Source organism: Stegostoma tigrinum, chromosome 18 (genome assembly GCF_030684315.1).
Source record: "Stegostoma tigrinum isolate sSteTig4 chromosome 18, sSteTig4.hap1, whole genome shotgun sequence".
NCBI lineage: Eukaryota > Metazoa > Chordata > Chondrichthyes > Orectolobiformes > Stegostomatidae > Stegostoma > Stegostoma tigrinum.
In genome coordinates, this window is record NC_081371.1 from 48,535,395 (window position 1) to 48,547,990 (window position 12,596).

Below are 12,596 nucleotides of genomic sequence, written 5' to 3' on the forward strand. Positions count from 1 at the left end.
AAAACAAAACTTTTCACTGTACTTAGGGACATGTGACAACAACAAATCAAATCAAATTAAATCAGTTGAAATTGGCAGCTCCTAAATCAACCAAACATGGTATGCAAGAAGAAAACGTTCTGTCCACTGGAGGGTCAGCACTGAGGGAGCTGCACACTGTCATAGGGTCAGCACTGAGGGAGCACCACACAGTCAGAGGGTCAGCACTGAGGGAGCTCCACACTATCATAGGGTCAGGATTGAGGGAGCACTGCAACATCAGAGGGTCAGCTTTGAGGGAATTCCACATTGTTAGATGGTCAGCACTGAGGGAGCACCGCAATGTCAGACGTTCAGTAGTGAAGGACCATCAATACTGAACAAGCAGTCCATTGTAAGATGGACAGTGCTGGGAGAGTTCCACACTATTGGAGAGTCAGAGCTGAGGGAGTGCTACACTGTGGGTGGGATCAGATCAAAGGGAGTGGGATACTTTCAGATGGTCAGTGTCGAGGGGAGGTTGGACTGGGGAAGTGCTGCACTGTTGGAGGGTGAAGAACGAGTAAGCACTGTGCTGTGCTGTTGGAAGTGCCGTTTCTTTTGGCTGGGATATTGGACCAAAACATAACTTGCCCATCCTTCTGGGCATCCATCTGAGAAACTCATTCAAGCAGGAAAGCATCTTATTGCCGTGGCCAAAATTCCCAATTGATTCCACCAACAATACATGAACTGGTTAGTCATCACATTCACAGTTGTTGGATCGTGCTGCATGTAAATTGGCTGCACCATTTGTCTATATAATTGTCAGCAGTTCGGCATTGTTTGTGCTGGACTCTGAGCTGAGTCAGGTTGAGAGACTGAGCCACAACCTGAGGCAAATGTACCACTTCAGATCGTTCATGCCTGGTAATCTTGAAATAATTGCATTGATATAAAATAAACCAAGACTCAATTTTCCATAATGCACTTTATTTCAAGCTTATTAAAAAGGTGAACATGCATTGCACAAACTGAACTATAACTACTTGCAAAAGAATAAACTTTAATCAAATATGTATTCCACGGTTTTGCTGAACTTTGAGAAATTAAGGCAAGGTTTTAACAAGCAGCACTTGATTAGAAATAATTCCAGTATTGTTTACATTTGGAGGGAGAATGGAATAGAAATTTCAAATCAGCAAACTGTGTTTACCAACATGTAACTCATTTCAGTATTCCCTCATGTTGCTCAGGATTTAATGTATTTCCGATTAATGCTCGACTTCAAACAGAGTAAGCTGCAGAACACAGCAGGCAGGTTAAGGATTTGGTTGGGATAAAAGTACAAATTCTCATAAAATCAACTCCATTGTAAAAGCAAAGATTGAACTTTAAAAGGAGTAGAGTTTCCATAATGACCGAACAATGAGTTACGAAAACCACAAAACATATTCGATGAGAATGGAAAATTCAGAAGTGTAAAAAGCATAAGCTTTTTTGAAACTGTTTTAGGGAAGCATTGAAATTTTTGATGTAGTTGCAGAACCTGCTGTGGTATCTGCAGAATCAAGTTGCTTGTGATGTTGCAAAATCCCAATAAGTTTTTTGGGCCTGGGAAAGACCAAACATCCAGTTTCAAGTAAATGTGAAATATCTTTAAGCATGAGTTTTCTTGTCTTCATCAAACCATCTAAAGTTAAACTTCATAAATTGATTCAAACCTCAGTAATCCTTGGAAGGTTGGCATTTGAGGTTATTAGTTACTAAAAAAATCTGACCAGATGGACTGTAATCTGCTATAGTCAAACCCTCCCCATTCTTAAACACCAAGGCAATCTTTGAGCTGCTCTCATCTAAACTCTCTCCAACTTCAATTCTTGGAAACAGGTCCATGAGAAACAAAAGTTTCTTCCATATTTCTGGCACCTCAGAGACTGAGAAAAAGCCTAATCAAGGTCTGGTTGAAAATATTTTATTTGGAAGCTAAAAACATAAATGAAATGCAAGCTGCTATTAAAAGCAAACTGAAATATCAACGAAGTCTGCATTTTCAAACACTTTTACAATTCAAATAACTTTTGTTTAATAAAATGTTCAATCTAACAAGCTCAGATAATTCCATTAATATGGGCTATGAAGCAGAGAAATACACTGATTATAACGTAGAGTTAACCCCTAAATCAATGACTTAAATTGAATAAAGCAGATTAAGAATGTCAAGCTATGAAAACAAATGCTCTTCCGCAATTAGAAATACAGACTGCTGGCTGTGGGTGTTTATCTTCAAATATGGAATGGAGAGTGAACAGAGTGTTTCTCCAGTTTAAAATCATGCAGGAGTTTCACATCAGATTGATCTGAAAATGTGCAGCTGGTAGGTCACATGATGTAGTGAAGATTAAAAAGCACCAATTTCACTTCAAATAACACAAACATTTCTGAGCCCACTGGTTATGGAGAGATTGGTAGGTTTTCTAAGAGATATTAGATGGGGTGGTTTGTCACAGGAGGATTTAATTAACAAAAAGGTAGGCAGGTGATGCTGCTTTATTGGCACGCCACCGAGTCTATAATGATTTTACTGTTTTATAGAGTTTGGAAGCTTGAGGACTGCAGCATCATCAGAACAAAAACTGAAACTAAAATCCTGCAACATCATATTAAATTTAAAAAACTAGCACTACTGCATAGAGATCTTGTGTGAAATGTGTTGATTTGTGGGGACAGCTTCTGAAATGGATTCTGTGCTGAATGGTAAACAATTTTATTTTACAAAGTAACCCAAATTTTAACTCAGACTGTCACCTTTTGCACAGCATCAACTCCATTGTGTTCACTGGGGAATGCAATAATTGAGGATTCTAAAACAGCAGTCTCTGCAAAATGTGCAGCGATGTGTTATACAAAACGCAAGGACTTTGAGGATATGCATCCAGGGCAAAAAAAAAGATCTGAGCATCAACTACAGTTTGCTTGTTGGACGGATGTATATTCTGCAGAAATTTGTGCAGACTGTAGAACGACGCTGAAGTTCCCTGAGACTATCAGAGGTTCAGTCCAGGGGTATGTTGTTGTTACTGAGCAGCACTGGGTAGGAACTTCCAATGTACTTCCCGTGGCGATACACAACAATTTGTAAATGGTATTCGTCCACCATTACCAGCTCCCGCGAGACCTTGGCCTGCGACAGGAGGAAGCAGATGGTGTAGACAGCAACCTCAAACTCTGGGCTCACTCCGATAAACGAGCTGCCCACTGGTTTCACCATCTCCTTCCAGCTGAACTGCAAGTTCAAGACATGATCATCTTCATCAGGCTGCGATAAACCAAAAAGAAAAGAAAAACAGATATCAGTTAGATCCCACTGGGCAGTAGACATACACCTAAACTCATGATAATATACCACCTTACTGCAAAATTCAAAATGCTCGTTCACCCACTGTTGGCATTGCCGAGAGAATTGAGTCTGAATCAAAGCCAGGGCTCAACAGTGCGCTAGGTCTCACTGGGGTAAAATGCTGGAAATCAAGCCCTGCTATTCCTGGAGTCACTGCTAGAGTTAAAAATTTCCCTATCGTCTCCACAGCACTTGGTCTTAACATCAGCTCATTTTCCCATTTCCGTCCACAAGAAAAATAGTACAGAAAAATAATGTTAAAAATGTTTTATAACAATGAAAGTAAGCAAACAGAAATGAGCTTGCTTTACCGTTGACTCAAGTTGAGGTGACATCAATGTAAGTAAAGGCAAGCTCAGCGGACCAATAAAGGACAGCACTGTAATACTGCAAAGGGTAAAGCTCCATGTGAAGAATAGTCGTAAAAAAAAATCTGAAATCACCAAATCCACAGAGCGTTCACAATATGATTGATGAACTTGTGTTACGAACGGAGACACATGGTTTACATCTAATCACCACCACAGAATCATGGTTACAAGGTGACCAAAATTGGAAAACATATATTCCAGGGCACACACCATTTTGAAAAGACAGGCAGAGTGGAAAATGAGGCAACGCCATTATAATAAAGGATAATATGTGAGAAATGATCTATTCACAGAAAATCAGAAGTGGAAGAGGGGAGAGATTAGGAACAACAAGAGTTAAAAACAACTCAAAGGAGTAGTTGATAGGTTCCCTAACAATAGTTAAGCTGTGTGACAGAGCATGAAAAGAATAAACTATTGCAGCTTATAAAAGGCAATGTAATATTTGCAAGGGACAGCAATTGCCATATTGATTAGACCAAACAAATTGGTAAAGGTGATCTTAAAGATGAGTTTGTCAAATGTTTATCTGGCATTTTTTGGAGACACCAGTTAGGAATTTAAGCTATTTTAGTGAGTCAGCATTGTTGGAATGTCTTGGTAAATGATCCACTGGTTAATAGTGATCATAATAATTGTATTTCACAGTAATTTTGAAAACAAAATATTCTAATTGCAAATAAGAATCTTAAGCAAAACCTTGAGGGGAGAGCTAGCTAAGGTTTATTGGGTAAACAGACTAAAATGTGAGCTGGTTAATAAACACTGGGAAAAGTTAAAGGAACAATTCAAAACGAACAAGAAACATACATTTCATTGGAAAACTGAAACTCTGAGAGAAAGATACATCCATGGTCACTAAGGAGGTTAAGGATTGTGTTAGATCAAAGGACAGGAGTAAACACAAGGATTGACACTGTTTTAGAAGCCAACAAAGGACCAATAAAAACCAAATTAGAAAGAATAGAGTGAGGACAAACCAGGAATTTGTTCCTTAGCCAAAAATGTCAGAACATAAAGTGTAGCTGCTTGCACCTTATTCTTGTCCTTCCTGGCCACAAAGCCTTTGTAATCAATATGGTTGCGCTTCTCCTGCAGGTAGAATTGGACCCAGTTGTGCAGGCCCATGATCTCTCTCCCTCGTTTAGTCTCTCCGACAAACACATGCTCAAATCCTGAAGAATCTCGCCTGGCAGAAGCAAAGAAACCAATGAAGCAGGCAAATGGTAATCCATCACAGAAGCCACTTGTTACATTTCACAGAACCACATAATTGTTTTGATGCGTACAAAGTCCATTCGGACCATCATGTCTGTACCAGCTCTCCATCAGGGCTTAGTGCTACTCTTGTGGCTTTTCTCCATGCTGTTTTATCAAATTTAAATAGAAATAATCATCCAATGCCCTCTTGAATGCCTTAATCGAAGCTGCCTTCAGAATGTTTCCATGCAATGTATTCTAGACCCACATCATATAGTATTTGCATATGTTCCAAATCACTTTAAATCTGTGCCCTCTCATACTTATCCTTTTACAAGCAGGAGATTTCTCTCCCTCTATTCTACCTAGATTCCTCATGAATTTGAAAACTTCCACCAGATCTCCTCCTAGCTTGCTTCTCCCCAAAGAGAATAACAGTAGTCTGTTCAACATATCCTCATAACTGAAGTTTCTCATCCACGGAACCACTCTTATAAACTGTTTCTGCACTTTCTCCAATGTTTTTGCATCCTTCCTATCATGTGGCACCCAGATCTGTACACCTGTCCTTCACGAAGCTGGGCATGAGCCATGTGTCCCTGCAATTGTGGTTAGATGAGGATTCCCAGAATTATGCTCCAAATAATACCCACAAGGATCTGTACCAATATACGAGACTGCCAATCAGGGTATCATCAACCTGTGCCATTTTTTAGTGGAAGAACATTTTACAAGGTCTCCCCCAGGTCACCATTTTTCTAGATGACACGCTCATAACAGGGAAGACCAATAAGGAGCACTTAGAGAACTTGGCCATAGTCCTCAGACTTTTCATCCAGGTGGCTGTTTGCCTTAAAGGGAAAAATGTGTGTTCTAGGCACCCCAAGTGACCTACATAGGCTACAGAGTTAACAAGACCAGGTTACACCTGTTGGAAGATAAAGCGACAGCGATCAAAGGTGCCCCAGCTCCCACGTCTGTACCAGAACTTAGGTCTTTCCTTGGGCTGGTGAATATTACGTCAAGTTCATAAGTAACCCGGCCTCCATCCTGCCACCTTTGCATCAACTCTTAAAAAAAAAGTCAGTCTTAGAGATGGTTGCAGAGCCAACCCACAGCTTCCAGGGAAATGAAAAAAAACAGCTATCGTCGTCTAAAGTGTTGGCACATTACGATCCCAAGCGAGATCTGGTATTGACGTGCAATGCCTCCCGTTACGACATCAGGATACTATTAGCAAACAGGTGGCCCAATGGAGAGGAATATGGCTATTGCAAAGCATAAATATGCCCAGATAGAGAAGGAAGGTTTGGCCCTATTTGGAGTCAGGAAGTTCCACCGATACCTTTTCAGATGTAAATTTGTAATAATAATAGTCCACAAACCCCTGATAGATCTACTTAAAGAGGACATGGCAGTTCTGCCATTAGCTTCAGGTCAAATTCAGCACAGGGCTCAAGCGCAAGTTGGAACGCAGTCTGGGAAGCCAAGCTGGAAATGTGGATGCATTGAGCTGCCACCCGCTGGCAGATACATCACTTGTGGTACCACCACTGGAAAAGTCTGAAAAGATTTAAAATTTTTCTGGACACATTCCAGTCACAGTTGAGAATATCAGATTTTGGATGCAGAAAGAACCCATCCTGGCAAAACTGGTGCCGATGGTGGAAACCAAAGGGCTGTCACAACCAGAATTGAAAACATTTTGGACCTGGAGAGACCAAATCACTGTGGAAGATGGCATTTTATTACGGGGAGCAAGAGAGATTGTCCCCAGTAATGGTTGGTGCCAGATACTGGCAGAAGGCCACCAGGATCGTCCATGGGTCTCCAAAATGAAGATGTTGGTGAGAACGTATGTCTGGTGTCCAGGATTGGACACAGACATAGCTATGTTGGTGGGTCAGTGCCCAGAGTGCCAACAAGGACAAAATTAAGACCAGCAGCTCCTCCAGCTTTGAGAAAGAGGTGGGCACCATGAGGGCTGGGGGGCATTATTTCCCACATGAGCACTATTTTGATTTGGTGGCCCTCCCTTGTTTTCCCCACCTTCCATGTTTTTTTGTCGTCTTGTTGCAAGCTCCTGGAGGGCAGTGTTTGTAATTCGATTGATTGAGTGTCCTCATAACTTGATGGTGGCTCTACTTTCAAAAACAGAAGACCTGGATTCTTTCGGCCTGCTCCTGGGTCTGGTTAAAGTAGCCAACAACAGGCCCAGGCAGTAGGCTGCGAAGGAGGATGTGATTCTGCCTGTCTCTCTTCCGTAGTTAGTTCCTGACGGGGTGTTCTTGGAGAGGGAGCACATCATGCTGCCTGTAGCCTTGAAGATGTTTTTGGAGAGACATTGGTACTGCAGGGTCCAGGGCACAATATCTCCCCATCATCACCGTTTTTATTTATTCCCTCATCCCTTGTTTCTCCCCTGCCCCCTTTCAAGGTTGTTTCCACATTGCCCATGACGGTTTGCTCTCTGTTAAAGAAATGATTCATTAATTAGGTGGTTGGGCTTATTCATGTTTAAGAACAAAAGCTGGATTCTTCCCTGGGTATGAGTTGTCTTCCGGACAGGGAAAGAGTTCAGTGGGAGAGGTGGAAGCTGTGGATTTACAATAAAACTCAGATTTCTGCAAGCCTTCAACAAAAACAGAAAATTACTGGAGAAACTCAACAGGTCTGGCTGCATCTGTGGAAAGAAATCAGCGTTAACATTTCAGGTCCCTTGACACTTCTTCAGAGCTGTCTTTTGCATCTAATTCAATACTTTGCTCTCTTAAAGATAAAAAAACATACCCATATCTCCCTCCTCTGGAATACAGCTGAAACCAGATGTCATAAAGGTGTTGCTTGAACTGCTGTGGATCAGCTGATGTGAGATTTTTACCGACAAGGTATTGATGAGTTAACTGAAAAGAGGATAATTATGAGAGTCATCATCAGCACATTGGATGCCACAATCAATGTTCAGTTTATTTCACTGTTATTCAGGTTTTCTAACTTAATTGCAACTATTTCTTATGTTCTTAATTCAGACACAGAGAGGGTATGGGGCGGATGGCTCTTTAATCTAAATCAAGAATAAAGAAGCCTTGTCAGGAATAGAGATGAGTTGTTACAATTGTACAGGACTTTAGTGATGCCATATCTGGAGTAGTGTATAATCTCGTCTCCTGACCTAGGAAAAGGAAGACTGCATTAAAGGCAACCTAAAAATGGTTCACTGCCATTCCTGGCAGTAGCCTCTGGAGGAAAGGAGAGGTCAATGTTTTGAGTATTACCCTTCTTCAGAGAAGCTGCCTGGCTTGCTGTGTTATTGCAGCCTCCTGTTTGTCTCACGAAGTTAGTCCCTAGGATGCGGAGGGTTGTCCAATGATAAGAGGTTGATCTGGAGTTAAAAATAATGAAAGGTAATCTGATTGAAGGGTACAAAGTTCTGAAGGCGCTCGATGGGATTGTTGCTCGGCAACTGTTTTGATTTGCCCACCCAGAGGAAACATAGGGGCACAATCTCAGGGTAAGGGACTCATCATTTAGGACTGAAATGAGGAGAACAACTTCACACAGATGATTGTGAATCTTTGGAATTCTCTATCCTGGGGGTTTTGTCTCTATTGCTGAATAAACTGAAGTCTGGGATAGACAGATTTGTGGTCTCTTAGGGGATCAAGGGATATGAGGAATGGGCGGGGAAGTGGAGTTGAAGCCCAATGTCATACTGAATGACACTCAATGAGCCAAATGACCTACTCCTCCTCCCATTACTTGTGTTGAATATCATTCTTTGTGAGGCAGGGCATCCGACTGCATTAGTTTCCTAATGTGTGGGTCAGAGTAACATTTACCACTCCACTCCCAGTCAGAGATTAAAAAGTCATTGAGCTTCAAAATACAGGTTATGAGAAAATGAGCGTGTTTGGGCTGTTGTGATTAATCAGCAAAAAGGTCACAAGCTCCAAAGTAAACTAACTTTAACAGTGTTCAAACAGTACATCCACACAGCATCAGGTCAGAGAAATGATCACAGCAAGAACAGTCAAAGAATTAAAAGCAAAGGCTCTGATAATTGTTGAGGAAGATGAGTGAAGTTGCTAAGTACTGAAACATAAATACACAACACAGATAGCATGCTTGGAAGTGCTAGGACACTTGATTTGTGAAATCAAAGAATGCAACCAAGTTGTAGTGCTATATAAACATTCTGGAGTTCATATGATTACTTTTGGCAACCTGGAGAGATTTGGCAGGATTTTGCTTCAGGAAATTAAGTTGGATAAAGTCCATGACAGGACACATTGTGCACAGCTTGTGAAAGCAGGAATTGGCACAAGTTCTGAAGTTTATATCCTGGAATTACTCCTTAGGCAGTGATCTCCTTCATGACTAAAGTCTAGAATTCTCATCTTTTATCACCTGATGGGAAGAGATTTAGGTTCCTTACAGTGAGAAGTCATCCACTCACAAGCCTCATTGTTTCTCAAGCAGTAAGCAACATGGGTCCATGGTTGCAAGGTTCTCATAACAGTTGTCAGCTCTGGTTTACTGGGTAGGCCTCCTATGTAAAATCTCAGAAGGCTGTACATTCTCTACCAATCCAAAGACTTGATAACCCAGGTTGATGCTCCCATTGCAGTACTCAGAGAATCATACAATGTGGCAGGAGGCCATTCTGCACCTCACAATATGTACTAATCAGTTAGGCCCAAAGACCTGATCTTTCCCTGTAGTCCTGCAATTATTTTTAATTTATCTAACTTGCTTTTAAAACTTAGCATTGGATTCTCTTAAACTGTCCTTTCAGGTGGTTCCCTCAGATCATAACAACTCGTGTATACATTTGTTATTCCTCATGTCATCTCTAGGTGTGTTAAGCCCGCATCCTCTTGTGAATAAATTTCTAGAATTGGATTTGGTCCATGTTTTTTTCTTTTTTATAACCTCACCTCACTAACTCCCAAAGGCTGTGTTTGAGCATTCGCTCCGGAAACACCTAACACTGCTGTTGTACATGGGAAATTTGGAATAAAATGGAATTTCCAGGCAACTTTCAACACAGCTGAGTAAAGCCTTTGTTAGTCTTTGGCTCAAGAATTAAATTAATAAGCCAAGGAATGCCACTGTCCTCAGGTACATTGTAAGTGTTTCGAGATGACTGCGCTCCTTTTAATGTTGAGTTTACTGCCCTCACCTCCAACCAAATCTTGACTTTTTCAACATTTAAACTCAATTGTTCTGACCTGTGCCTTTGTTTTGAATTTCCCAGCTCTTCACCTCACCTGTAATAGTCATGTCTTCGGTCACCTTAGTCCCATCCAAGTTCTAACACCCTTCGTCCACTTTTAAGGTGCTTGTTAAAACCTAATACTCTAAGCAAGATTTTGATGATTCCTCCTAACATAAAATCCATTTTCACTTATGTCGCTATGAAGCCTCCTGAAACATTTTTCCACATGGAATCAATCTTCCGATTAAATTCAGGGATCAGTGACTCTGCAAGAAGAGGAGCATTGTACCATTGTACACATTATTCTTCAACTAAAGTTGCCTCTTTGATGCTCCAAAGTCAAATTCATGAAAAGCAAACAAATAGTCATTCAATTGTACAGAAGTTGCCTGTTGCTGAAAAACAAGACTCTTTTTTTCAAATCTTTCCATTGTGCATTCATCAGGACCATTCACAAGAATAGTAAAGTAGAGAGGAACAACATTTTCTGAAAACAGCTGGTTAACAATTGTATACCGCAATTAGTACAGTTGGTCCCAGGAGAATGCACCAATTAGACGATGGTTTAAATTTAAACTGAGCTTGGTAGATAACTGTCTGTCATCATCTATGAAGAGTTCTGATGAAGAGTGAATGAACTCAAAACATTAACTCTGCTTTCTCTCCACAGGCCTGCTGAGATTTGCCAACAATTTCTACTTTTGTTTCAAATCTTCAGTGTCTGCAATTCTTTGTTTTATTTTGGTATATAATTGTTGTTTCCTTCATATGGTGAAAGTCCTTGTGAAATGTAAGATGAAAAATTTAGACAAAGTGTGTCTTTCTTCTGCAGTAAACAAACAGTGGCCAAACCTCTACCTGGGTAAACTAAGAGGTTGCAGATATTTTGCCTCTGGCAGTACGTGTTCCTGAAGAGATCTTTTATTTTACTGACCAGAAAATCCATATCTAAGCCAAAGTGTGATGTGTGTTGGATGCACGATTGACACCATTATTTTAATTATTTTCCAACGCCTTTAGAACATAGGACATAGAAAAGTACAGCACAGTACAGGTCCTTCGGCCCACGATGTTGTGCCGTGGAATATTCCCAATCCAAAAATAAAATAATCTAACCTACATTCCGTGAATACAGCAGGCCAAGCAGCATCTCAGGAGCACAAAAGCTGACGTTTCGGGCCTAGACCCTTCATCAGAGAGGGGGATGGGGTGAGGGTTCTGGAATAAATAGGGACAGAGGGGGAGGCGGACCGAAGATGGAGAGAAAAGAAGATAGGTAGAGAGAGTATAGGTGGGGAAGTAGGGAGGGAATAGGTCAGTCCAGGGAAAACGGACAGGTCAAGGAGGTGGGATGAGGTTAGTAGGTAAATGGGGGTGCGGCTTGGGGTGGGAGGAAGGGATGGGTGAGAGGAAGAACAGGTTAGGGAGGCGGAGACAGGTTGGACTGGTTTTGGGATGCAGTCTGCATCCCAAAACCAGTCTAACCTGTCTCCGCCTCCCTAACCTGTTCTTCCTCTCACCCATCCCTTCCTCCCACCCCAAGCCGCACCTCCATCTCCTACCTACTAACCTCATCCCACCTCCTTGACCTGTCCGTCTTCCCTGGACTGACCTATCCCCTCCCTACTTCCCCACCTATACTCTCTCCACCTATCTTCTTTTCTCTCCATCTTCGGTCCGCCTCCCCCTCTGTCCCTATTTATTCCGGAACCCTCACCCCATCCCCCTCTCTGATGAAGGGTCTAGGCCCGAAACGTCAGCTTTTGTGCTCCTGAGATGCTGCTTGGCCTGCTGTATTCATCCAGCCTCACATTTTGTTGTCTTGGATTCTCCAGCATCTGCAGTTCCCATTATCTCTAACCTACATTCCCCTCAATTCACTACTGTCCATGTGCATGTCCAGCAGTCACTTAAATGTCACGAATGACTCTGCTTCCACGACTACCACTGGTAAACTATTTCATGCGCTCACAACTCTCTGGGTGAAGAACCTCCCTCTGACGTCTCCTCTATACCTTCCTCCTAATACCTTAAAACTATGACCCCTCGTGGCAGTCAATCCTGCCCTGGGGAAAAGTCTCTGGCTATCGACTCTATCCATGCATCTCATTACCTTGTACACCTGATCAGGTCACCTCGCTTCCTCCTTCTCTCCAGAGAGAAAAGTCTGAGCTCAGTCAACCTCTCCTTGTAAGACAAGCCCTCCAGTCCAGGCAGCATCCTGGTAAACCTCCTTTGCACCATCTCCAAAGCCTCCACATCTTTCCTATAATAGGGCGACCAGAACTGGACACAATATTCCAAGTGTGGTCTCACCAGGGTTTTGTAGAGCTGCAGCATAACCTCACGGCTCTTAAACTCGATCCCCCTGTTAATGAAAGCCAAAACACCATATGCTTTCTTAACAACCTTATCCACCTGGGTGGAAACTTTGAGGGAGCTATGCACT

General features: G+C 41.9%; 1 protein-coding gene across 4 annotated transcripts in view; it reads right to left on the reverse strand.

Moving 5' to 3' along the window:
* Positions 1–934: 934 nt before the first annotated feature.
* Positions 935–12,596, reverse strand: part of endouc (endonuclease, polyU-specific C) — a 43,722-nt gene continuing 32,060 nt past the window's right edge. For all 4 annotated transcript variants that reach the window (XM_059652519.1, XM_059652520.1, XM_059652521.1 and 1 more), the window contains exons 5-7: positions 7,720–7,832; positions 4,765–4,918; positions 935–3,277 (exon numbers count right to left, since the gene is read on the reverse strand). In XM_059652519.1, coding sequence (XP_059508502.1) covers positions 3,014–3,277; positions 4,765–4,918; positions 7,720–7,832 — 531 coding nt within the window. In that variant the 3' untranslated portion in view covers positions 935–3,013. The remainder of the gene's footprint in view (positions 3,278–4,764; positions 4,919–7,719; positions 7,833–12,596) is intronic.